General features: G+C 51.1%; 1 protein-coding gene across 1 annotated transcript; it reads right to left on the bottom strand.

The window, feature by feature from the left end:
- On the bottom strand, nucleotides 1-27517 carry LOC142571921 (growth arrest-specific protein 1-like). Its single transcript, XM_075680638.1, has 2 exons — nucleotides 26543-27517; nucleotides 1-1594 (listed from the first exon to the last, which is right to left on the bottom strand). The coding sequence occupies exons 1-2, from the start codon at nucleotides 27295-27297 to the stop codon at nucleotides 1561-1563; spliced, it is 789 nt and encodes a 262-aa protein (XP_075536753.1). The 5' UTR covers nucleotides 27298-27517; the 3' UTR covers nucleotides 1-1560.
- Nucleotides 27518-27796: the final 279 nt, after the last annotated feature.

The following is a 27796-nucleotide window of genomic DNA, read 5'->3' as shown; positions in this document are numbered from 1 at the left end:
TTTAAAAAAAAAGAAAAGGTCAGGACTCGCAAGAGTCCGCTACTTTTATTTATTTGAACACTTGACAGCCCAACAATTTCGCTTCGCAGCGAAGGTACCTCTAACTTTACTGGCATACATGGTGTCAGTTTATATACATCCAAATGCGCGTCACGATTTGTGCAGTACATTTCTCGCGCGCTCGTAAAGAGTCTGCCCGTATGCCTGCTTCTGTTATGCCATATAGAGATACATTGCCTATCTTGATGACTATACCAACTATACTATGAAGATACCTTTATTATTTACACAAATAGACGGCAATGCTGCCATTGTTGCGCAAGCTGAAGGTTGCTTCCCTGAGCGAAGTTCTAATATATATTCTAAGACAATAAATTCACAACGTCGATATATGTGTGCCTCACTTTGACTCAGACAAATTTCATTCTTGTTGGCTCGCTTACAAAGGAGGCCTAAGCTACTTTCGATGTACACTCAGTTTACGTCTACATAGCCTACCGTTATCTAACCTGACTCCCTGATTCGTCCTTTATATGTTGAAAAAGAACGCAGCGGAAGCGTTGGATGTGTTGGGTTAAAAAATAATAGGCGCGATAAATCAGGAAGCTAGATTGAAATGACAACTGGGAGTAGGTTGGGCATACAACCCCGCACAAAACCAAACGGAACGTACGGCTGCGTTCAAACAGCGCAGATGCGGTAACATAACGAAAACTGGACATTTTCGTGTGTCTGCACGCGCTTCTTGATTGAGCTCGCCCAATTAGGGCGAGCTCAATCACAGCCGCGACTGCGAAGCACGCTCCGTGTATGGCTTTGTCCATGGCTGTATACACCATATATACGGCGCCAGAGAGACCGATTCCTCATGAAGCACGTTTTCGCAACAAGCCAGGGTATTAACTCGACTGTCGCGCAACTTCGAGCACTGCTCCACTAACTAAGGGAGCACTGGCACCCCGAGTCAGCGGTCTATACAGCGCGTGATCCGCCAGAAACTTTTTCCTACATATAGACTTTCTTATTTTATTTCTATATTTCTTTATTTCTTTCTTTCTTTATTTCTTATTTATCTTATATTTCGTATTTTCTTACAAATGGCCTCGGTCGACGCGCGATTTCTTTCGCGCGGTGTTTCTGGATAGTTTGCCTTAGGAATGCCATTTTTTCGATCTCACCGGGGAATTCTGTGCGCGGTGTATACACGGTCGCCCCGCCGCGGCTCTGCACCTTCGAACGACGATTCGTGCGACGCTGTTAACGCCGTCGTCCCACCCACACGCGGCGGACCACACACGCACTCGCGTTTTCCCACCCCCCAAACACAGGTCCAAGCATGGCGCACTCCGGCGGTAGAAACGCATGGAGAATGTCCAGAAGGCGCTGCTTCCTTCCTCCGGCTGCGCGGTGCAGTTTATCTTGGCAAAGTTTCAGCTCCCTGCTGAAGGGATCCGCTGTTGGGTGCAGACCGTGCTCGCGCGCGAGAGAACGGCGCGACGTCTGTGTCGGAGCGTCACCACTTCTTCCGGCTACTTTCCACGCGGTCTTCTCCACGGCCGGTCACGTCACGTCAGAGACACTGCACGGGCTGCACCTGTAACGACAAGGAATGAAAAACTTTTGAGACCACTGAGTAACCGTAGCATTAAGGCTGCGCTCGTCCGCGTTCCTTTGAGCATTGTGTCTTGTGCGAAATATACACAGATGTCCTTGTTGTTTCCAGTTCGACAAAAGACCAAGTAAATCCTGCTCACCGCACGCGAAACATTAATGTCTTTTCTTAGCCTTCTTTCGGACTCGTGGCCTTGGCCAGCAGTTCAGCCGACTTGAGCAAGGCGTGAATTCGTGCATGTTGGCGCCATTTCATATGTCGTCCATACCAACGTAGGTAGCACGGGACACGGATAGACAACCGAATGTCTCAAAGGTTCATTAAAAATAATATCTCTCTATGTCTCTCGCCGAGGAATCCCTTTGGTCCAGGTGTATATATAGCTACCGTCATTGATTTCTCGGCTAAACGCGATTCTGCAGCGAATCTCAGGGTAAAATGTTTCCTTTTCTTTGAATTTTGGAGTTGGAATGATTTATTTTCATATTGAAAAACAAGTAATCGAACACATGTCGTACCTGTAGGCAAAGCCTATTGGAGGCCTCAATCTGAATCTGAGTGTACTTTTGCATAAGTAGTGGCGTTGTTTTGTACATATTCATTTGCTCCGCATACAATCTGAGAGAAATGAATTCACATGCGTCACACGTTTCACTTCCGATATAATGTCGACTGTGCAATGCCGTATAGGCGTCACAATTGTTTCTGTTTATGTGGCTACTCGCACGAGGACAGTGCGACTTAACGATACCCGAACGTTTCATTTAGCATATATGCGATGTTTTAACATCCCCGCCTTCCCCGTGTTAATTCCTTGGGTCTCCTAAAGTGATGGCTTCGTAACGTTACCACATGAATAGATGGTTAGAAACAACTACGCAGCTGCTACGCATTCAGGCGCGCTTTAATGAGCGCGTAAAGCTTTCGGCTACATCACAAGTGTAAAACGCTACGATAGAGACTGATTTTATGCTTTCGTTAGAAGTGTCAAAATGAAAAAAAAGAAAGATTATGTCTATGAAGTGTGGGAAGCCGGTCACATTGCAGAGCTAGAGAGGGGATGTGTAATCTTAGAAGAATGTGTGTGCGCGCGTGTGTGTGTGCGTGTGTGCGTGTGTGCGTGTGTGTGCGTGTGCATTTGCCAAGTCAGAACAGCGTTGCCTTTCAAGTGTGTGCTCAGCAGTGCTTTACTTTCGAGCGCCAAGTTAGCACAGTCATGGTAAGGGCAGAAAATTTGGAGTCTAGCTTGCCCGGTATGCAAATAACAAAGGCAAAGAAGATTGCGAGAGCTCCCGGGTGATGTCGTGCAGCTTGCTACGCGTTAAAAGTCGGTCGCCGCCTCTTCGCGGCGTTACCGGATGTCCCGGGACCGCAGTAGCAAAGGCGCGCATCTCGGGAGAGTCAGCGATGCGGCAACCCTTTTTCGCGCTCTGCAGCACCCGCGCTTGCCGCGCAAATTTGCAGGCCGCTCGGAGGCCGTGTTACGTGTATGCGTCGGTCCCTCCCTGCAGCTCGCCGGTTTCTACGTGCGCCCAATATAGAACGCGGCCGCACAGGCTCCGTCCCGCAGCGCTTCGGTGACGACAGAATGCGTTGACTGAGGCCACGCTCCGATGGCAAGAGGAGCCTTAGGTGCTCACCTCTGCCATATATGTGCCGCGCGCGGGGCCAGATCTCGTCGAGCTTATGGCTCGGCTCCGAAAACTCCGGCTGCCACGGGCAAAGAAGGAAAACTGCAGTGGCGATGAGCCGATGCGGCGCGCCGGGGGTATATAGTCAGCCTCCTATAGCTCGAGGATTCATCACGCTTTTCCAAGCGCTAAACAAAGTCATCGCACCGCGTCACCTCCGGCCGCCTGCAGAGCCTGAGTCAGTGGCGAGCTTACGCTGCTGATGAGCTATTTTTGCGTCCTCCTAAAAGGCGAAAAAAAAAAAAAAAGCGGCGTGCTGACCGGCGTTCTTCGGCGTGCGCCTCCGTTCGGGTCATCTACAACTGTCTCCTTACCGCGGCCACTCAGTAGCTATCCCTAGAGCGGGAGACGCGCGAGCGTTGTTCTGCGAAGTTGCGTGCGTGTATATATATATATATATATATATATATATATATATATATATATATATATATATATATATATATATATATATATATATATATATATATTATGACCCTAGGTCTGTTTGCCTTGTTTGACCGTCGCTTGTTGCCGTTCGAGAGAACAGCCAGTTAGACGGGGGGCAGGGCCTCGCGGGCGGAGTGTGGCGCTTCTTTTATTTATTTCTTTCTTTCTTTCTTTTGTTTCATCTCTAACTCTTCTCTTTCCGCCGTGTAGGCCACTTCGTCTCTCAACAGACGCTGTGGTGCTGTCGCTGCTCTTCGAGGACCTTGTTTCCACGTCCGCGCTTGGCGCCAGACGCGGTTGAGCGAGTGTTATCGAGCGATGCGCGGCGTCCAATTTCGTGCCGCGGCCACTCCCCTCAGCTCCTCCGACCGTGCTCCGCCGCTCGCTTCCATTCCCCCACCTACCCCAATGTCTTTGTTGTCTCTCGCCCGTCCTTAGCGTTGTTTTCCGGAGAAAGTCAATTTTCCTATTTCTCCTCTCGGAAGTGTGCCCAAACGAACGTGGGGGGCAAAGAGGGACCCACGTCTATAAATACGTGTGCTGAAGAAGACGGGACTTGCCGAAACTATATAGCGTTCCCCGTGAGTTTCTCTCGCCTTCGGTGACTTCGGTTACAAGCGGTCACTCTGAGACGCGAGTTGCGAAGAGTAACAAAACAAGTAGAAAGGCAGAAGCGGAAACAAACTCGGAGAAATCGCACGGACGTCTGTGTCTATCTCACAAGACTGAAGTGGGTACAACCGCGGACTATAGGACTTGTACTGAAAAACAGCAATGTTATGGGGAAGCGAGGAAGTGCGCTTAAACATGCCTTGCCAATTTGGTAGCGGAAATAGTTCGGTGCAACAGGTCGAACAGAGCACTCCCCTGATTATGAGAGTCAGAGATAGAGCAAACACCTTTATTTATCACTTAGTCCAGTGCATTATGGCTCCGAGACGGCGTTGTTATGCGTAGCTAGGGTTTCCTGAAGTATTGCAGGGAGGGCAGGAGATCAATTTAGCCAGCTCCAACGCGAAGTGGGGCAAGGCGGCGGAGTGTTTTTGACAGGGAGGCTCCGAGGTACGTTTGGGAGTGTGGGAAATCCGTCAGATATGGGAGTTATCGGTATAACCGCCGCAGTATCTGCTTTGCGGATGCCCCAGGGTGCCCTAAATATAATGGACGAAATGAGGACAAGAGTGGATTGGTCTGTGCATCCCACCAAAGCGTGCTGTCTTTTCGAGAAAGTTTTGGATGTGGGGGGAGGATGAGATAGCGAGAGAAGAGCGCTTAGAATGAGGAATTGTACGCGCTTTAATTATGGTGGAATGTCTGTCGGATATATATCTGCTGATGCTTCAGAGCGCATTTTTTCTTGAAGCGAATCGCGCGATAAGGTATCAGCGCGGCCGCTTGATCGGTGCATGAAATTTTGTTTCGCGCTATATGAAGCCAGAGAAAATAAAGCAAGAGAAAGACAGTGCGGCTGAGGAGACTATGTTTCAATTTGCTATGGGGAAAACGGATACGAGCGAACTATTACAGCGTCGAAAGATAAATGAATGAATTACTTCGTTTATTGAGAAAAAGAAGGAGCGAAGGTAGCAAGTGGGGAAATAGGGAGGGCAGGTATGCACTCACTAAATCCCGCGCACCAGGCCACTAGCAACACCGAAGTGGGCTAACGTGACTAGGTAATCGGTGTGCTCGAGACTGTCTGTTTGTACAGCTTCAATATCAAGGTGTCGGATAGAGTCGAAAGCTGTGCAGAATGAGATGTCGTGTTGGCTTCGCATAAGCAGCGGCAAAATTTGCATATGCCAGTGACAGAGGTGTTGAACCAAGAGAAAAAAAAAAACACGCAAATGTGTACACACACTGACCGATACATTTGCGGCGCGTAATAGTTTCCCTGTTCCTTTAATTAAGGTATGGAGAGACATAGAGAGAATGCGCGTAAAGTCATGCATTGCTGCAGGTAGACAGAGTTGCCGCTTGCTAACGGTGCAGTTCTTTTTTTCTGCTTTTTGCTAGACGCCAGTTTATGCTAAGTGTTATGTCCATTCGTTAAAGAGCCCCTCACTAGGCCCCGTAGCAAATTTTGGTCATACTCTGGAAGTCGTTACGCGTCCTCTAGGGAGCGTTCTGTCGCAAAAAAAATCTTCAAATCGGCTCATTAATAGCCGAGATAGAAATATTTAAGTGCCGCGAAGCCATGCTTTCAGAAGGCGAGCTCCACTGCCAAGCCCTCTCTCCACTTGCCCCATCTAGCCTCCGCAAGCGAAATTCCTTACCTGCGTTCACTCACACCGGACCTCGAAGATCGCGTAACGCATGCGCCACGGGCCCCGCCTTCATTCTTTTCTACTTGTTTTTTTTTTTTTTTTTTTTACGGCGCGGCGCACTTCCGCTGACGGCGTCGCGCGCGAGCTGTTGTGATTAGAGAGTTTTAGATTAGCGGACGCAAGCAGCTTGCGTACGCAACTAGAGGCGACGGTACTGCGCATGCGCAGACCTACGCTAGAACTAGGGGCCACGGTACTGCGCATGCGTACACAAGCCGCTTGCGTCCCCTAACCTAAAACTCTATATTGTCTCGTTTCGTGCAGCGCGCGATTTTGCGCGCTGTGCACGAGGGCATCTGACTAGCGGTATACGTCAGGGCTACACGAATACTGAGGCAGACACAAGCGGATCACTGAGCATGATCACGCGTTGAAACACGGTAGAAAATGACATAGTTTCGGTGTCTGCGCGCGCGACTGCACAGATAGGGAAAAGGCAGACGAAAAGGAAGTACACCTCTCTTCCTGCGGTGCGAATTAAAACAAAAAACACGCAGACATTCGGTTTGTGTGTTTTATTATTATTCTAAGCTTTAATTCGTCTACTGAAGCATCATATTACACAAATAACAGATGTTTCCTTGAATAATTCTTGAAGTCGCATGTCACCACGAGCGATGTCACCTCACAAACACGTTTACGTAGGCGCGCTAGCACGTGTACGTCATCCTCCGGCTTGGAGCGCGGCGACAGCAAGGAGAAGGGAAAACGGCGTTCGGTTTGAAATTTCATATCTTTCCGCGGCGCGTAGCGGTGCAATACTTTGCAGACAGGATCGTTATCGCGCATTGCATGCTCTGCGTTTGTCAGCTCAAAATGGCCAGACCTGGTGAGGGGCCCTTTAAAGGAAAGAAAGAAAGCAGGACACACACACAGAAAAAAAAAAAACAAAAAAAACGGGGCCTTTCTGGTGTATGCGAAGGGCAGGTAAAATGAATGCTGAATGGTCAGCGGTTAGTCATTTGCTTTAACGCTGTGTAGATGCGCCGGCACGAAACGCCCACACCCGCCAACAGCTCCACAACGTTGGTTGTGGCGCGCACCCACCGGGGGGCTCTCGCGTCGCCTAATCGCCTGCCGGCCCTTTTGTGCGGCAATTAGTCGGCCAGTCCAGGATCCCATCAGTTACTCCGGACGCCTAGGAAATTTCAACGCGCCAGCAGCGTGACTCGGTCGTCACGTGACCGCAGTGTACCGGGGCTCCCATGCAAGACCATCTCTCGATTCCTGGAACACCCCTTGCCGCTTCCCTCCTTGAAATATCCCCCTGCATGCGGCCACGGTCGCCTAGCCCCGTAGATGGAAGTCAAAACCTGCCTCGGCGCGCACGCCGCGTCACCCGGAGGCGCCAAGGCAAATTGCCTCGCCCCGTCTCTTCGCCGCAATACGCTTCGTATAAGCAAAGCGAGAGCGCACATCTCTCCGTGCTCTTTTAACGTCTCCACCCTCCCCCTTCCCCGCCCGACTCGTATTCTGCCGGCTTTCATTATCCACGTATATACGGTGCCAGGAGGCGTACGGTTCATTCTCAACTTCTTTTTCTTCTTTAATTTATATCGCGGCACGTACCTCGGGCTTGCCACTCCAGTCGAGTTTTGTTCTTTTTCTTTTTTATATTCCCCCCTGCTTTTCTTACTCACAACATACAAAGGCGCGCGTTTTTCTTTTCATTCTCTCGTTGTCCCTCAGGATTCGGAGAGGATACGAGAAAAGAAAGCAAAGAACGGTCAGGTCAAAGGAAAGTAAAGACGTAATCAGGGCTCTGCTTGCGGATCCTCTTCTTTCCATTCCGCGTCAGCGGCTTCAAAACTCGAGGGAGTGAGAATCTCGTACACCGTTTCGCCCTCCCTTCACACACACACACGAACTTCGCCGTCTGCTTCGGAGAAGAAAAGAAAGGAAACCCTAGAAGAGGGCACTAGCGTTGGCGGGAGAGAGATGTTGGCAGAAAATGGCCCGAAGCCGGTTTTGGAACGTTTCCGAGGAAAAGCAGCAGCGGGCGGAAGGAGAAGACGAGGTCTCTTCACGCCGCGGCTTCGGCCACCGCGCTCCGCCACGTTCGTCGCTGCATCACTTCGCGTTCGTTCGTTGAAGTCTCGCGGCCCCGGCGACGATCTCAGGCCCTCACTTCGAATACACCTCTCTCTGTTTTTCTGCCCCCGGGCCCGTCTCGACGTTGCCCTCGGGGGCCCTCCCGTGCTCAAGCTCGAGCGCAGGGCGGTTTACGCTACGCGGAACCAGCTACGCTCCCTACAGCGGAGAAAAAGGGAGAAAAGCGAATCACCGGGCCCTTGGTTCGCTGCTTACTTTGGAGGCAGCGCGCACCGTGCCGTTTTACGCAACAGCTGCGGCGGGGATCGGAAGCGAAAGAGTCTTCAAGTTCCCCGCTCGGCGGCGGCAACAGCGCGCTTTATATACCGAACGAAAAGTCAAAAGAAGTTTCTTGCCACACGGCCGCCAGGCACCGCGATCTCGAGAAAACGAGCAGCAAGAGCGACAACGAAATTAAAGTTTCACAAACGTCTAAAGAAAGCACCGCGCGCGCTTGCGTAATGGGAAACACTGGCAGGAGAAAAGGATTTGGGAAGGGCCGTGACACTCTCGGGAAAGGAGCCGCCAGTTTGTCAGGGCTCCCTCGATCTCTCCTCCACTCGGTGCGTACGTGTGGGGCGCGCGTGTGTCTATATGTTTGTGTTTAGCGGAGAAGCCATCTCGGCTCGAGAGGGGGAGGTGTGTTTGGGGGGGGGGGGGGGGCGGAGGGTTGAGTCAATCCGATTGAAGGAATATCCTTACGATCCGGAGAAAGCATACCGATGCCGAGCCTTCTTCAGCTGGTGAGTAGGCCCAGGCTCTTTTCTTGCAGCCGTCGTGCTCTTCGTGCTGTGAATTGGAAGGACACCTAACTCGTTGGCCGCAGGGTCGTGAACTCTGCGGGCATGCGTGGAGGACCGCCGTCTCTTTTGTCAATAAAGTGAATCTGATGCGAGAGTCAGATGTCGGGAGAACCGTAACCGAGGCCCGCTCTCTCCCTATCCCAGCTACCGGCAAGGCGCCGCGTTTCGGAAACCGAGTGGCCAAATGTCACCTTTTCTTTGTTCTATTGCCTTTAGCCATTTGACTCTGGTATGTTTTTGAATGCAGTCGGAATACTTATTTCGCCTATGCACAGCCTCTTTTTTTTTTTTCATGTGTCTGTGGAGTACGCGAAACCCACTTTACTTGGTACCTTTCTTTATTTCTTTCTTTCGTTCTTCCTTTCTTTTTCGCCACGGAAGAAAGAAGAAATATCAAGACACAAGACCTATAGTATAGGCGCAGCTGCATTCGAAGCCGTGTAAGAATCGACCGAGTGGAAGGCTGCTTTTTACTGAAGCCCTTTCACTGCAAGCCCCTTACTTCTGCCTTCCTGCTTCTACGCCTTTCCTCTCCCGATCCTGCACAACGCAACTTGTCGAGATTTCTCCCTTCTCAAGACGAGAGACGGAAGCAAGAAATATGCGCGCCGGGATTTCTCGTACAGTTTGCAACTACCTCGTCTCCCTTTTTTGATTTTCTGTCTCGCATCATTGTGCCGGAAATGGAAGAACCGTGTCCCCTGCCACACTTGTTCAACAGAGATGCTTCAAAAGTTCTATCTCTATAGGCCTACGCTGCAGCGTAGGCCATATATTTGCCGTCGTCCCTGTGACTATAACACCCACACGCGAAAGACCGCGAGTACGTCTGTGATATATTTCCTCCCCCCCCCCTTTTTTTTTTACTCGAACGCTACTTGAGACGTCGGTGTATGTGGAACGTCAGGTCGGCTGTTTCCCAAGTGCACATACATTCATGTTTGCGATGCACCGACTAGATTTGTAGCAGCCACTCGATGGCTGCAGAGCTGAAGCACCGCAGATGGCGACCCATAAACATGGCGGAAGAGAAATGACTAGATTTGACTCATATGACTTTCTATTTTATAATAATAACAATGCGATAAACGTGGTTTGGCAGAGAAGACATTTTCCGTGTTAAGTAACGGAACGCATACGTACGGTTACGTCGCCATTTCTTTTCTGTGCACTTTTTTCTGTCTTTCTTTCAGCATTAGACGCGCATGCCACAGCTGCTAATTTGTCAACTAATACTAAAACTTTAAAGGTTATCTCTAAGAGAGCAATGTAGATTGTTTGATGCAGGCACCACGAAAGGCTTGCAGACCGACAGGGTCTGCAAACATTGTCAGGGAAGCGGTGTCACGCTATAATGCACGCAGAATTGTGTATCTCGTAAGTGCCGACATTTACAACTAACACATCTTAAGGTTTACGCCTAAATAGGGTCAATGAACTGCTAAGAAACGCAGTCCAGCGTAGGTCTCATAATACCTGGGAACGCACCCGTCTTTCCCCGAAATTATTATTTTTTTTCGGGGTCTTTCGCGGTTTAGTCGCCCACCAACCACCGCGATCTCAGGAGTGTTCCCAAGAAGCCGCCAGCTGCGTCACAAATAGCAGAGCGCGAAATGGATCACAGAGGCTGAGCAGGTTGTCCTCGCGCGTGAGTTCCTCTCTCTCTCTCTCGCTCTCTTTTCATCGGGCAAAACGCACCACCACCACCGCGGTAGGTCCCCTGGACCACGTGCACCCGGCCGTACGCCCGTGCGTGCGTGAGTACGTACGTGCTGGGGGGAGGAAGATGGAGGGGTGTGGACGGGGGGGGGGAGGGGGCTACGTCATAACGCACTGGCTATGCGCCTCTCACGCCTGCGTTTCCTCCCTCACCGCACTCCATCGGTGCGCGCGTAGACGCTTGCGCGCTAGCGCGCGCATTCCCGTTCACCGCCTTGCGTGGGCACGCGGCAAGCACAGTGCAGCGGCGAGGGGGAGATAGCGGGTGTCCCCGCTCCGCTGCCGCGGTCTCGTTTCACGCTGGGTGGCCACGCGCGCAGGTTCCTCAGACATCTGGTCCCTTTCCCACGTACTTCCGTGGCCCGTGGTGCACTTACATGCACCACAGCTGAGCGCTGTCGCGGCGTCTTGCGAGAGGAAGGTCCTCACAATACCGCCACACGCATTTCTTCGCCAACCTTCCAGATGCGTCTGCCGGGTTACGGCCGAACCAATGGGCTCGAGTTATCCACTGCTGTATACATGTCCTATAGACATCCTGGCGGCGAAGCTCTCGATGCTATGTGAAGGGACTAGGCAGACTTGATGAGGACAGGGACGATGCCTGTTCCCGCCCTAACGCTGTCGCTGAAGCTGCACGTTACTTGTTTGGCGCTGGGCCGCAAATGACGGCCGCCACGAGGAAGCGGTGCGCATGCGCTCCAAACTGGCTGCTGGGAACCGGGGGCCCGAGACCTGCGTGGCTCACGATAAGACCCATGTGTGTGGCTTCGAGGGACTCTGCCTGGCCCGCAGCACGGGAGCACGCTGCCGTGAGCGTTTGAGCTGATAAAGGTCCCCCACCGCGGGTTGGGGTGGGGGATGCTGTGCCGGGCCCGTTATTACCGTAATGACCGCTCATCTTTCTCGTCGACGTATCGCGGAGACAAGCCAGTGGCCACCCCGCGTGGACGCGCCGTGGGTGTTTGGACGTTGCGCAGGTTTAGACGCGAAGCTGTGTGCTGGCACCTGAACTCGATCATGGCGCACAACGGCCATGGACGGCGCTCTGCTGCTGAGTATGAAGACGCGCGTATCATTCATGGCGGTGGTGGCGGGATAATTTATGCGAGTTCGTAATGCGGAATCAACAGCGTCTTGTGCTTCCGGGGCCCCAACATTACGTAAAACGACGTGGTTTGCAATTAACAGAATATATACGCCACGGCACGTCTTCTTGAACGCGTGTCTAGCGCTAGGACGTACATAAAATACACAGATACACCAATTCGCAATGGCATTTAATCGTTTGGCTCCCTGTGCGAACATCAGAAAAGACCTTCGCACTTTTGGTGAAAAACGTTGACGGGTCGATTCCTTTGAGATCCCCTTTTGCACGAACAGACGTCTTTCACTCGAGACAAGTATGTCCATGCTGGGCGCGTGCTGGCCCTGGCAGTCAGCGACTGCATGCAACGGCTGGAACTAGTGAATGCGAGAGAGAGAGAGAGAGAGAGAGAGAGAGAGAGAGCAGGGCCGCTTGAGTTCAGAATCGGCGTAAGTTAACTTAAAAGCTAAGTGCTGTGTTAAGCATTCCCGTGGCACCCTTGAGGTAATCCAACTTCCCTAAATTTAAAGAGCTGGGCGATCGACAATTCAAACGTGCGCCCGTTGCGATATGCATGTGCCCTCGCAGAGGTAAAAGTGATCGAAGATCGCAGGAAGCCTAGCCATAAATGCTGTTCAGTTCAAAAGACCCAACGTCAAATAAGTCATAACAACAATGCGAAAAGGCGCGAAATGTGCATGTGTGAGAAACGGGAAAGGATCGGAAGAGGTAGATATACAGAGAAGGAGAATGCTATTTAAGATTTTGCTCGTCTTCAACCACACAAGAGTACAGCAAAAAATTATACACAGCTCAGAAACAGCTTCTATAGCATAACTATACTTTTTCCGCGAAGCATGTCTCTAGTTCAACTGCACGCCAGCTCTGACGTAACTTTCGTCAGAGATTTTGACAGCAGGTAAATATACTTGCAGCCATAAAATACTTACGCATTGTCGCCTCGATGGTGGAACGGCGAATGAGTGAATTTGATTTCCGCTTTGTCTGATCAAAATGAAACTGGTTGTACGAGTAATGTTGGTTTGCTTTTAGTAGTTCCATTGGTTCAATATTTGCAAAAAAGAAAACGTGCTCACTTTAAAAATTAAGTACAAATTTTATAAGCGCAGCGTAGAGTTTTGCTTGCGAACTCGCTTAAGAGAGACAGATAGCACCAAAGGGAAGTTACCTATGGCCCAAATTACGAAGCTCTTCCCCTGTACACTTTCCTATACCTTGACTTATTACGATTGCAGACACATTCCCAAGATCCTTTCACAAATCCCCCAGTCGTTACACCAATCCCGCTCTACTTCCGTTCTTTTGACGATTCCATGGCTACACCAGCACGTTCCAAAGCACAGGTATTAAGAAGAGAGCTCCTGTGTCTCGACCCCACTCTGCTTTCTCATTGGTGGTCAGCCAAACTACTCTTTTTTTTCTGTTAATCATTTAGGAGATCCTCGAAATCCCAATGCACAGGTAGTTCAACACCGCCCCTTCTCGCGTCCGTGATTACTGCAGCCACATCCTCGACATTGCGACGCACATGGTATTAACAACGGAGCTCCAGAGTTCCTGTGCCGTCCACGTTTCGCTTGGCCGGCCGCCATGAAGCGACAACGCGGCGCAGCGGTATGGAAGAACAGGAGTCATCCTTCTCCCGGCCCAGCGGCCCGCAATCCGCAATCTCGGCTCGGCTGTGATCCCCCAAGCACTGCGCCGAAACCGTCGAGTCGAGAGAAGGAAGGAACAACAGACGCGGCGAAAAGATGGCCCCACCACATCGGGGTGTCGGGAATCTGGAAACGATGACGACGGACCATCGGTGTGCGGCGACCCCGGCCTCCGCCGCACCGGTTACACCGGCCAGCGCTAATCTCCCTCCGCGGCTCTGCCGCTTGTATATACGGGGTGTGCAGACGGCCAGCAGAAGACGAGCCCGGGGCGGACACCGCGCGGCGTTCATTCGTGGCGAGGCTTGGACCACGGGCTCTCGCGGAACCTTGCAGCAGCCAGAGGAGGGGTGAGAGACGGTGAGCGCCTTCAAAGCCGATTACGAGCGCTCTTCCAAGCAAGCACGGGTCCTCGCTGGGCCCCCCCAACAGCTACGCACAACAGACACATTTTTCCTTCTGCTGCTGTCGCGATGGCCGGGGAGAGACAAGAGCACCAGGAAAAGAAACGCTCGTTGTAACCCCGTTCAAACGACAGATCTAGCGTGCGAAGAGAGAGAGAGAGAGAGGGAAAGCAAAAACAAACGCTATAGGCTTCGAGCGCGCGTGCTTGTCTCTCTCCTCCATTACGGGCCTCACACACATTGAGCTGGCGGTGGGGTTGACTTTCTTTAGTATCGCGTTGTCTTTTGCTTTCTCGGCGTAGCAGCGGCGAGAAAGCGAAGAAAGATGGCGAGGGCTTACGAAGACGTCACATAAACTCCGCGAGACAGGCCGAGCGGAAGCGTGCAGTTTACGGGTGCCGATCCATCACCACGGGAGCGCGCCTGCGCGGGGCGCTGTCTCTGAAGGTTGGCGGCCGCCGCTGTCACCACCGCCACCAGCACCACGCACGGCACGAACGCGACGTAACTCTGCGCACACCCCTTCCTTGTCTGGCCGCGAAATTGCCCACAGAGCTCTGCGCTGCGAAAAGTCAATGGGATGCTATCGTTTCTGATCTTATAACGTTTATTGCGAGTCATAAACAGAGCGGCAGTTAGTAGAAACAAATTTACGGCCGGCTTTGAAAGAACTATGGAACATCGACCAATGTTGATAATTAGTGTAATAACGAAAGGCAGACGTCTTAGCGGCCCCTATTGGTGCTTCCAAGTAGTTGAGGAGACATGATGGACCGTAAGAAAACTTAAGTTACGGCCGACACTAAAATTGACAGCAAGCGCTGGAGACCCGTCGTAAAGCTTTTTAACTGACCAGCTCGTATATTCTAACGATCCATTTAATCTTCCATTCATATTTTCTTCTATCGCGCAAAGTTACAGATCCGGGCTTTCGAGCGAATGACGAAGGGCGAAATCAATGAGAAACGGATCGCTACGAAACGCGGCTCCTGTAACTGAACGACATGTGAAATGGTATTATTTACCACGCAAGCGCGTACCTGGCACGTGCGCGCGCAACGTGCCCGTCAACCGACTAGCGGTAATGGGGCCTATACGCTGCCGCGCGTCGACCCTCTTCCCCGACGGGTCTTTTCAATATAACGTGACCACAGCACGCAACCGACCGCTGGATGATGACAGAGATAAGAAAAATAAAGAGTGCCCGGCATGAGTCCCTAATCCTTCACCGTTGATCACACCCCGCTCCCAGTTAACGCTGACACACGCACGCACGCACACTTCAGTGTTCTCCCGCGGACGTTCTTTCCAGGCCTCAGGTCGCCGCCCACAAGCCACGCGGCGGCGTCAATACCAGACACGCAATTTCGACCACGCCCCACTAGCGACGGCCATTTCTTCCCCGCTACATACAACGAGCTTTTCGCTCTTAACCCCTCCCTCGCGGAGCTGCTTAGCGCACACCAAGACAAGCGAGCAGTTGCTGCTTTTATAGCATTCATAGAGCAGTGCAAGGCCGCTGCCAAAGCGCCAGCAACACTGCAGCAGTATCAGCAGCATCAGCTGGGAGGCCTCTCCATTCTTGACGTTGCTGCCGCCGCGTGCGCTCCAGTCTCGAGGTGCCTGAGCCAGACTCGTTTGGCTTCTACTGGCGGCCGGCCTGCCGGCAGCGGCGCGTGGGTTACCTCGTCCGACCAGTTGATGTCTCTATTGGGCCAGCATCGGTCGTTTTCCTCGTTTTTTCTATCTTTCGTTTTTTTTTTTCTTTTCTCCGTCGCTTGCTTCGCCTGCAGGCGCCAGAACCAGGCTCGCCGCCGGCCGACGTCGGCTGGCAGTGTCGTCCTCCGCGGGCCAATCGGCCGGCCCTTATCTGTCCCTTCCCGGCAAGAGTCGGGAGAGCGCGCGCGCGCGAGCGCCGCTTTGTTCTTGGGCAGCGGCAAGCTTTTGTCTTCCCAGTGTCGTCGTTGTCCGCTGGGCGGGAATCTCTCTATCCGTTCCTCTCCTCCGCGCGGAAGAAGCAGCGGTGTGCTGGCCTTAGTACGTACAGGGCCTTTCAAGCGCGCGAGCGAGGGACAGAGTCGCTGCTCAGCGGAGACCACTAGGTCGCTCGCTCGCTAGCCTGCCCGGCCGACAGCCGTCCGCGACATGCCGCCGGTCGCGCGCAACCAGAAAGATTAAACGTCCGCGCCGCCTATTGTTGTCCCTCTCACGGAGAGCTTGAAAAGCGCCGCACTTACGACTGGGCTGACTTTCTGCGTGTGTTTGTGCTGTGTACACGCAGGGTCGTTGAGAGTGAGTTTGCCTGGCGCTTCGTTTTCGCCGTGCCGGATGAAAGCTATCTCCGAACGAGCGGACGCGCAGTAGTCGCGCCTTTTGTTTCATCCTCTCTCGTCGTCTGCGCGCTTCGTGTCTCCTTAACTATCCCGCCATTCTGTTCTTTGGCGCTAGAAGTGGGACACGCGAACTAACGCGGCTTTGCCTATTTCGTTCTCTTCCTCTCCGTGCAGGGCTAGAATCACCTTACTACACATAACTAATGCAAGTACCAGTGGACGATATATAGAAGCAGCGAATCAGCTTAGACCGCAGGAGTACTATTCCGAAACCACATTTTTATTGCTTCGGCGGATAAATCTTAGTCACTAGCTGTGGAAGTGGTTCGCTCCCCCTCCCTTCCTCCCCCAAAACTCCTTTCACCTCCCTCTCTTCTTTTTTAATTTGGCGTCAAAACAGTATTTCCGTACTTCAGTGTGACCTCACACACTTCAAAGCATTCTGTCGCATCTGGGCCCATTTTAGCGCAGAAAAAGTTATCAATACCTTCTAAGCTGAGTCTTTGGCTCATTCAGAATGCAATGTGTTCCTTCTTTATCGATAAACAATTGACTAGACAGAAAGAGACTCTAGAAAACCATGACATCACAGGATGCAAATGCAGGAACATCAAAGGGGCGTCGCCGCGTCGCTACCCGTCTGTCGTCGTTGCTTATTTTCTAGATTGCCGAGCCTCCGGTCGCGGCAAGTGACCTTTTCGGTATTCTAGAATGCCAATTTCGTAATGCAGCTTAACTTAATATTATAATCTCTTTAGTGTCATGCAATGACATCGGCGAACAGACTTGCAGAAACCGAGGGATGGCTTAACTTTGCAGACATCCGCTAAAAGATTTGCATTTGACATTTGTATAACGTAGATATACCAGATATTAAACTTATTCTGTTCTAGTCCTGCAACGACGACAGCACACATTATACGCGTAGCTGCAGCTCTCAACTCGCCGTGTATGTGTTGACTAACTGTGCGTTTAATAACGTTGGAAGAAATCTGCCGATTTGTTTACTCTTTGCTCAGATAACAGTTATACATAACGATTCTCAATTTCACAACGAAAAAAAAAAAAAGAAGAAAGGCTTAGCTCGGGCACTACATTAGCGGCACTTAAACTGTTATTGCCGACCCAGAGGACGTTGCATTAATTCTGTGTAAATGTGATGCGACGGCCAGGCTAAGACAGAAGTTGCGTCAGCTTGAGCACCTCGCGAAGCCGTCCCGGAGAAGGTCATACAGCGCACCTATGACCGTGGTAAATATAGCAGCCAGCAGCACATGTAGCCAAACATTTTTTTTGTCTTTCCCCACCATTTTTGAGAGATTTTCTCGGCTTTTCTTGTTAGGACGATGGAAGGTTCATTAGTTTCGGAATGACGTCGGCGCACCGGGAGACATGTCCGAGCTCATAAGGCCGAGTACTGGGTCGTGCACAGTGCGGAGACGAGGCGTTCCCTGAGACTAGGAAGTAATTATAAGAAAAGTGCGGCCCCGGCCAAATTGCACTTCTCATAGCGGCTGCGTCCGTGTGATTAGTCCCGCGTCGCGAGAGCGCCCATTTTAGTCTTCAACGTGGAAGTACTTTATTAGTAACAGCGCGCGTGCCCGACGCAAGACCATCCATTTTAATGACCGCTCAGGAGTTGAAGTGGGAGAATATAGAGCAAAAAGGTGTGCCTAGCTTACTGTCGCCAAAAGACTTTTTTTTTGTAGTTGTTGCCGTTTTTCTGCGATTTTCTGGGAGCGACGGGCACCACTGATAGGCATTCAACGTGGTGCGGTTTAAAGAAGTGGTTAATGTCCGTGCTATAAAGTTTGTTCTTACGCTTCAGCAGAGGAATAAAGAAAGATGATTGCGTTTGGTTTCAAACGGCAAACTGTACCTTTTCATTGTAATTGTTATCATGCAATACTTTGCGTATTTTCTCGTGGCACCTGGTGGTGCGGGCCATGGCGCACAGCGCCTCCAAGTAGGTGTACCGGGGATATGCAGCACTAACATACCGTCCTTAATTCGACGCCGGTTAAATGAAATCGTCTCTGCGGAGTCGTTGACTGGTTGAAGAAAGCCGCCACCGTTTCAAGACTGCTTGCAACTAAATCAAGCCAGAATAGTAATGGCTGCACAAATTTGAGTCTTGGCGTATGAAAAAAAAAATTTGCATTTCTTCTTATCTTTCTGCCCCCTATCCCGAAGTGTGCGGTATTCAACCAGGCGCGACACCTGCTATCTTTCATGCGTGTTTTCTCTCCATAAATATCGCAATTAAATACCGATACTGCATGCAACTGGCGATACATTCTTTCGTATTTAATCTCTCTCTCTCTCTCTCTCTCTCTCTCTTAAGTTTCGAAGAAAGCAGTTAACCTACCGCCAGTCAGGCCAAGCTATGTTAATCGTTTTCGTTCTTATATTTTGTGACGACGTACACGCGCATATGTTAAAATCATATTGAAGTCATGTTAGCACATAACGGCATGTTGTGCGCCTAAAGTTAACGAAGCGTCATCAAGATTAAGGGCAGTTTGGGCCTGGAACCTCGGAAATAATTTAGCGGTGAGCTGTGCAGACAAACCACTAAATTCTGCATACAGTATGCGAACCTGACTATAATACGAATGACAGTTTAGAGGTGCAACGACTAAAGCGCACATCGTTCTTGGTCACAAAACGAGCAAACTTTGGTACTCACATGTAATACGAGCAGTGAGTTTGACCAGCTAAAATATGAAGCAGAAGTTTCAATTGTGCGCAGAATTTACGGTAGTAGTGTCAGGTCGCGCACTTCCCCAGAAAAATATTTCGCAAAGGCTTTAGTTTATTGCGTTCGCTATCACATATATGACTGCGCAGCTTCACGGAAACATTATTCTAGCGTACGCGTACACTACACTTTGTCAACCTTTATTTTGTGCCCTAACTAGCAGAATTATCGTGTCAGGCTGCAAGCTTTCACACCGTTATCGAGGTCGGACGCTGCCAGGAAACTTCGCCCATTTTCACGCAAAAAATCACAAGATCTCTGGATTTCAAGTGCCTTCAATTGCCGATTACATAAACTGGACCCCACGCTACGGCTACACTGCCATCTAGCCTTTCCCGCGGCGAAACAACCTTGCTGTGCCGTTTGTGGCTGGGAGTGGCGTTCACGAAGGCACACTCCTATCGTTTGGGAATGGCCGAGAGCCCGATGTACGACTCCTGTGGGTGCGAGGAAACTATCGAGCACCTATTGTGTAGCTGCCCTCGCTACGATGTACAACGCCTCTCTCTGCGGGCGACTTTGCACCGACTGAACTCGAGACCGTTCACCGAGTCAAAGATACTCGGACCGTGGCCACACCCGTCACTGGCACGAAAAGCGATTCGTGCACTAGTGCAATACTTGAAGTGCACCTGCTTAAGAGGCCGTTTATAGTGTCCCTCTGTATAGTGTCCCTCCCACACGCATTCAGTGCTTAACTCTCTCCCTTTTGTCCTCTTTCTATTCTGCTTTCCCACACCCCCAGTGTAGGGTAGCAAACCAGGTGCTCTTCTGGTTGACCCCCCTGCCTTTCCTGTCCTTGGTTTCTCTCTCTATCGCAGCAACATCCGAACGACGGTCGTGCCCTCCTGAGCAATGAACATTCGATTCACACATTGAACCACAGTATAGAAAATTGTTGCCGATAAAGACATCCGTTGATTGCTAACGCACCTGCAGACGATTTATACGCCTGTGAAAACATGTCTACTCACCACCTTACATATAGAATTGATGGCAACGCAATTGGGGTAATCCCGGATGAAACGTCAAGAGAATGGGATATTGCCAGCGTGTTATCTCTATACGCGTCATGCAAGAACAAAAGGTCACCGCTGCAATGCCCACGCAACACTGCAAATTTCCAACCTAGCTACAGGCAACGGTCCGAAAGCGTTGCTGTCAGGCTATACGCATGCCAGTGTTAGTTCCGGGTTGCCGTTCGGTTTATTAACGACCACGTAAAGGGTGCCGCCCTGCAGATCAAACGTATACTGCGTAGCTGCATCACTGTCGCTATGTTATTTTACTGTACACCTCGATCGATCGACCGGTTTTAACGCTCCCGTAGAGCAACGCGGGGCCGGGCCGCGAAGTACGCTATAGCAGGCGGCTCTGGGTTAATCTCGGCCACCTGTGGTTTGTTAACTCTTACCCAGAGCGAGATACACCAGCGCCTTTGCGTTCCGCTGCCACTATAGGATGCTGCCGCCGCATCTTGGGATCGAACACGCGACCTCGTACTCACCAGCAGAACGAGCCAGTGAGCTATCGTGGCCGAATTTCACCGTATAATATTCTAGCTGTCACAACAAGTCAGAAACGAATGTGGGACGAAAGTTTGCGCAAATAAATGTGTTCAAATCCCTTGCTCCTTTTTTTTTTGCTTTTTCGCGGGCTTTAATGAGGTTTATTGATAACTGGAGGCGCTGTTTCAAGAGCCTTAAGCGGTGGTGAAGGCGTCTAAGTTCCGAGCACAAAACACATATGTTCTTGCGAAAATAATAATCACGAAACTGAAAGCATAGTCAAGAATTCTCACTAGGGTTTCATGTTTATGTGCCATGTCGGCTCAGCAAAACCTATAATATCAACAGCACAAACAGTGGCAGTGAGGTGGAAAACGATGAGGCAAGATCGATTGTGGCTGTACTTCGCGATGATATATAGCGTGCTGTAGGAAATGTACCCGCCGGGGCAAGATGATCTCTTGGCTATAACAAGTTCAACTATACTGCAGCGGCGCTCTTAATTGTCTGCCGCTCAGCGTCATAAATCCCCTGGTTATTTGAGATCGAGCCCGGAGTTGAAGCATAGCGTGTCGCACGTTTCGTACGTGACATACGACAGCATCTTAGCGCACGTTCTATACCACACACATGTACAACGCGGACCCGTCTACGTCGGCATTCCCGTAAAACAGTGTCGTCGCGCTAAGAGTGACTACAGTTCGCGGTTTACGCCGCGCCATGTTTGAGGAACACGACTCCGCTCAGTTTTACACCCCAGGAAACGGCTGGCTGTTAAGACTTTAGGAGGCTACGATTGGGTAGGAGCAGCAAGCTTTAATAAAAAAGAAATGAGAGAGAGGGGGGAGGGAGAAAGAAGCTCACAAGGCGTGTATGCTTGACAGACGCCATACTTGAGCGTTGTACTGTTGCCTTTCTTATATACGCTGCCCTCTGTGGGAGGAGGTTGGAGAAGGGTTTCCTGGACATTACTATAACATGGAAGACGACGACAGATGGCAGCAAATTGTTTTTAACGGTCAGAGTTCGGGACAAGCGACCGCACGTTTACTGCACTTTTACGATTATCGAGATATATGAGCGCACTGTGGACCTGTTGGCTACGTGCGACTGAAGTATTCCCTCTGTATCTCACATCTTCGTCGTCAAAGCTGGGAGGCTAACAGATGACAAACGTGGAACAAGCGGGCGCATGCGCTTTTTACCTCGCCGTAACAGTGGTGCGAAAGGGCGCAGCAACAACCAGGGGTCTGCTCGCTTGACAAAACTTATAAGACTGGAGATGAGACTGCGGTCGGTGTACGGCCATTCTCGCTCGTCGAATTTCAAAATACGGCTCGCGCCAGTCTGTTTGTATAACATCGCGCTCGAAGCAGCTGGGCTATTGGTTTGAGCCTGCGCTTAAGCTATGGCTATTCCTTTTCTCATGTCATCGTCGTTCTTTCTTCATCATGATGTTCTGTTACTCAAACAATCTTGTGTACTCTATAGCGCAAACCAGAGAGGAAGTTTAATGATAACCGGGAAGATTAACCTAGCGACATGCTACTCCAGGTGTAACAGATGTTATCTAGAAAATGTACAGTACTGTCTTGCTCATGTCTCATGATGATCTAGGCTCGTGCGAGAAACGGCGTTGTGTGGGTTGCAGAAAGCCTGCGGTGCTGAGTGCTGTGGCTCTTTGCTTTCCGTTAAAAAATAAATAAATTCTGTGGTCTTACCTGCCGACACCGCGATCTGATATTGAAGCACTTCCTAGTGCGGGACTACGGATTAATTTTGACCATCTGTGATTATCTAACGCGCAGTCGTGCGCCTAATGCAAGGCACACGAACGTTTTTGCATTTCACCCCCATCGAAATGAGTATTTTTCTTTTATTTCTTTGTCCCGCATCACAACGCTCTCTGTTCTATTACTGAAGCCCTATATACCTTGAACGACACACCGGTGCGCTTTGCAAAAAAGCTTCCAGGACCCTTAAGGCATTATACGTTATTACCGAGGTTCATACCTAATCGACGCCCGGGGCTGTTAGGAAATATTCTAATCTCAAGTTCAGCCTTCGAGCTCAGGAGCAAATTGTGAAATTTGATAACTTGACGAGTATGCTATAGTGTTTTCAATTATGTTATTTCCTCCCCCTCAAGAGCCATTCCGCCATTTCGTTTAGGCTTCGCCCTACACGAGAACATCGAGTGCACCTTCGGGAGATTTAATTTCATTGCATAAACGAAGAAACCATCGCAGAAATGAACCCGGATATTACCTTACGGTTTTAGCCGAACTGTATAATATACGCACGCAAATACATGGTAGGAATTGCTCGACGCGGTCCCACACGGTCGCACGCGGGGAAATAGCCTTTTTCTTTTATTTTCGTACTTCCTGCGTGCTCCTTCACGGTATCTGCGCTAGTTTAATAGCTTTAATGACAACGTGAGAAGCGAGCAGCGCACCGCGCATCAAGGTAATATCCGGTTTCTCTTCCGAGATAATTGCGGCGGAAAAATGACTCCGGGTCCCTCTTTGTGTTCGCGTGGCGATGCGAAGGAATCCGACGCGTTTACTTGAGCTCTCCCATTTCCTGGATCGATCCAATGAAATTGGAATCTTACGCAGCAGCGGCACGACCTCACCCCCTACCTCCCTTCTCATGCCTGTTACTTCTTTTTCTCAGGTCGAGATGGGGACAACATAAGCGGAAAGGCGGAACGATTATCGGCGAAAAAACTGCGAGAACTCGCCAAGTTCCCAAAATGGTTTCCGCCCCAGAAGGGAAGACGACCCGACCCGGGAAGAACTTATTTTCCGTCGGCGCGGTCTCACCGCGTGCCAGCAGGTGAAGACCTCTTACAGGGCAGGGGGGGGGGGGGGCGCAGTAGAAGTCCCGACGTAATGGGGTTGCCATTACGGACGCAATTTATTCGAAGGCCCGGTGCCTGGCTTACGCAACGGCAAAGGTAATGCGTTTACTTAAGAAAGTCATCCTTGATGAGACGGAGGAAAGGTCGCCGGTGTAGAGGAAGTGAAAGATAAGTCGAACGACGCCATCGCGAATAGCCTGCAGACAGCCTCTGAAAGGATTTCCCAAGACTGTAGTTGCTCCCAGCGCTGCTGCGCAAAATGTTGAGATAACGACGTTTGTTTAGTGACAGTGTTCAGCGGTAGAGTTTGGCAACTCAGCCGGGATGTCGCGGTGGCGGTTACTGCTAGCGTTGACAAAAGAATCGAAACGCGCGAGTTTCAGCGTAGCCACATGCCGATGGTCTAAACCTATCATAGAACAGCCCAGGCTCGTGGTCTTGATAGGCGTGATCGAACGTGGCTTCATCGAGTTCGCTTGAATGTCCCTTACACGAGAAACTATTTATTTATATTTTACTTGTGCAGCACGTAAGTGAATCCCATCCTGTGGCGCTGATGACGAGAATTTAGTCCACTTAGTTTGTATTTGTGGACGCCTCACAACTGAAGGATCGTCATGACGAAAGCTTTAAGCATGCGCGCGTTGATGTGTTCATGTGTATGTGTCAGCACATTGTAGTCGCAGTGTAAATGTTCTTGGAAGAGAGCGGCATCGTTTGCAAACTCAGGTATGTACATTGTGTGACCAGGCACATTACTGCCAAATCCCATTTACACTAAACGCAAACGCCGGATCAGATTGGACAGACATGCTTTCTATGGCAGAAAGAGAGAGAGAGAGAGAGAGAGAGAGAGAGAGAGAGAGAGAGAGAGAGAGAGACGGTACTCTGAACAGCCAATGCACCTGTTAATGCTTTGAGCGGGCGACATTGGCAGTGATATTACAGGTTATAATCCTGCAATACCAGCAGTACTGCATGATATCCAGGCCCATAGCGTTGCTTAGCTATAAACGCGTGCTTCTGCATGTTTTTTACGGATTAATCAAGGCGCATTTACAACAAGACTAAGAAGCGACGATTAAACATACATGGATTGATGCAATCAGTGCATGCAAGGTAAACTGTCGGAACTTCGACGGCAATCAGCCTTGTTAAAACATATGCACAGCAGTGAAGCCAAGACGCGATTTCGGGGCTGCGCTGGTGTATAGTCATGCGCACGAAAACGGCAATGAAATTTTATGTGGACATGTATCGTTCAGTATGATTGAGTAATAACTTGGCTTAAAACTAATTTTTACTGCCTCAGTACGGAATGATTTACTTTCCGCTACAGACTCACGCGAATACATACTCGTAGCCAGGCTTTCCTTATGTGGATCGAAGTAACGGTGTTCGCTTGCAGCATGCAATGCCGTGTTGAACTCCATCCTACTGCGGCATATTTAAGTCTGGGAGACATTGTTGGGAAAGTGAACACCGTGTGAAGATTCCCACGTCTTTTGTTTGCGAGCAGTGAGTTCCTGAATCCGAAACAATACAACCGGCGTAGGGAGCACATGTTAAAGTCAGAAAACTGCAAGGTAGAGGTCAGCCGAAGGACCTTTGCAACCGACATGGGGCCATATAACAGGCATGGATTGAGCTCCGAGTGACACTGTCTTCCTCGAGAGTTCACGCTCGTGTTAAAGACGCTTGTATCACGGCGTTCATCAACCATGTGTTATCTCGTACCACACGAGATAACCGACGCTAACGTCTTCCATAATATTTAAAAACAGCGCTAAAGACGCAAACCGAACAACAGAATAGAGGATGGGCCACACACGGCGCTGACTTACAACGTATTCTGTTGTCCGGTGTACGTCTTTAGCACTGTTTTCAAACCATTATGGAAAACCACCAACTTTCCCAATCTGCCGTTCTTCTTCAGATAACGTCTTCTTGTATATTCACTGCAGGTAGTAAGAACATATGCGGTAGTGAAAGTGGCCATCTTGGCTACTCAAATAACAACGGAGCGCTTACAATACAAGTCGCGTCGTCTGCATACACTGCGCGATACGCTGCTATGGAGGTAGATCTCTTGCTGTCGGTGTCTATACTTCCACACGAGCACACAAAAAAGAAAAGAACCACTCTGCACTATCTATGCAGCGGTCGTGCGCAACAGGAGAGTGCTCATGAATTCAGTCTCTCGCCACAAAACATTTACCGCCAGGCCGGCCTCGCGTTAAACGTTGCGATCGTACGCATATAGTACGTCGTTAGACGCGTGCCTCCTCCTCCCCCTGCCCCACCCCCAGACATGTCCCTTCATAAAGACCTGGAAACGTTCACAGCTGCGTATTATATAAGCTTTTTTTCCTAGTGTTTTCGCTATATAGAAACTGGTGATGTTTTGAGATTATGACTGAGGAGGACTGCATCAAGGCATCGCATAATGCTTCTAGCAGAAAGTCATGCAAAGATGCGGGGAGAGTTGGCTCTATACGACGAAACAGGTCGCGTGGCCACGCAGGGCAGGGCAGTAAAACTACCCACATTCTTTCGCAGTCTCGATACTTTTATCGTCGCGCGCGCACGTGTACTGCGAGGCAATAAGAAACACTCGGGACATAAAAACGCAACAAGGCGCGATCCTTTCTCGTCTAGGTTATGAAAGGGAAACTGCGGTGATATGTGGTGCAGTAAACCTGTCAGGAAGTTTCACACCGACCGAACACCAGCCAAGAAGCGGGTTTAGTAAGCCCGCCACGCGACGGTTTTGGATGCGTTCTTGTTCGGTGCATATTCGAGCTTGTGATCGCTACCTGAAAACGATAGTTTGTCGGTACACGTTTGCGGCGTTGGTAGTGCATACGCGCGTATATGCAAAGGTGGGGTATGATCTTCCGTAATTGTATCTCGTAAGCAGGTTTTCTGTTGCGACTTCCAAGCGTCAGGTTAAGCGCAATCTAAGGCAAAGAAAGCCGAAAGTGACGTCCCTATTCTGTCGATTTCAATAAAAGATAATTGCCAGAACTGATGCATTCCGTGGTTACTACGTGCGTGCTGTCATGTGCCGTTAGTAGAACGAACTCTCCATCCCAGATCACTGCAATCGTGCAGTAGCATCGACTTACACTGGCGTACGTGACTCGCTAATAAATTACTCTTTAGGACGTGGCTTCCCCACCGCTTTACTAGCTTACCACCGTCCAACACGTCGGGGACAGCCGTCAGTACTCACCGCGTAGCGACAGCGACGAGAAGCAGCGTGACTGCGAGTGTCAGCTGTGGCCATCCGGCCGGAAGCACAGCGGTTCCCGCAGAAGTGGGCTTGGGTGTCGTGGATGGTTCCTGCCTGCCGTAACACAACTGGTCTGTCCTGTCGCGGATCTTCTGGCAGGGAAATTCCTCGGAGCCGTCACAGTAGCACGAGCGCAGCGTGTCCGATCGCGGCTGGCGGTTGAGGATGGCCAGACTGTTGTTGCACCTCGGCGTGCACCGCTTGCCGTGGAACGCGCCGCGACAGTAGCGGTAGTAGTAGGCGAGCGCCGTACCGCACTGGGGCTCGGCCTCGCACATCCAGAAGGCCACGCTGCACGGGATGCGCGCCCCCGGAGCGGTCAGTTTCTCCACGGCCTCGCGGCACACCTCGACGCGGAGCTTGCTCTTGCGGCACACGGCGTTCTCGCCGCACTCGCAGTCGGAGAGGCCGCGGCCTTCGTCCGTCGAAGTTAGCGCGGCCAGCGCGCGTTGACAGGGCACGGGACATTGCGAGGCGCCCGCCTGGATCACCTCGTTGCACTGGTACAGGTAGGCGTGCAACGCCGAGCCGCAGCCCTTGCGCTGTGCACACCGCATCTGCACTTCCTCGCACGAACGCACCTGAGGCGCGTCCTCGTTGTTGTCCGCCGGCGTGGCCGAGGACGACGACCGGCCGCAGGCGACCGCCGCCACGAGCAGCAACAGGGCCGAGAGAGCGGCGTGACAGGCAGTCATACCGGCAGTGGAAGCAGCAGCATGTCGGTTTTGGCCTGGCCCAAGGCGAGCGAGCCAGCAAGCGCGCCGCGCGCTCTCCAGAGAAAGCCGGCAGCAGAGGCAGGTCGAGTCTCCACGCGGTCCGCTCGATCTTTCGCTACTGACTGAGGTCCGCTTCGTTTTTTCGCGCTCCTCCGGCCTCCGTCCGGAGGGGCCGGCACCGGGGAGCGAGAAGGCGACGACTTGTTTTCTTCAGGCTGGAAAGGGAAAGCGAGCAAAGGGAAGTGCGCGCTACGATGCGCTCCCCGCCCCCCTTCTTCAATGGTGTCCCTCTCTCCTTTCCGGCTGTTTCGTCCCTTCCTCCCGGTGCCCCGCACTGCTCTTTCCACTTCGCCCTTTCTCCTGCAACCCCCCTTCTACCGCGCAGCGCGCAGGTCGCTTTTGCTATCTCATCCACTTTCTTCGCGTGCGTGGGGCAGCCCGCGTTCACTCGCTCGCTCTGGGACCCCGCGCCGCTGCT

The sequence above is a fragment of the Dermacentor variabilis genome, chromosome 2, assembly GCF_050947875.1.
Source record: "Dermacentor variabilis isolate Ectoservices chromosome 2, ASM5094787v1, whole genome shotgun sequence".
NCBI classification, from domain to species: domain Eukaryota; kingdom Metazoa; phylum Arthropoda; class Arachnida; order Ixodida; family Ixodidae; genus Dermacentor; species Dermacentor variabilis.
This window is presented reverse-complemented; position numbering and strand designations above follow the sequence as displayed.

Bases quoted from the DNA above. Each gene is read 5' to 3' on its own strand.
- LOC142571921 (XM_075680638.1), bottom strand. From the start codon at position 27,297: ATGACTGCCTGTCACGCCGCTCTCTCGGCCCTGTTGCTGCTCGTGGCG. The intron at 1,595-26,542 runs GTGAGTACTGAC...TTGTCGTTACAG, and splicing joins CTCGTCGCTGTCGCTACGCG to GTGCAGCCCGTGCAGTGTCT.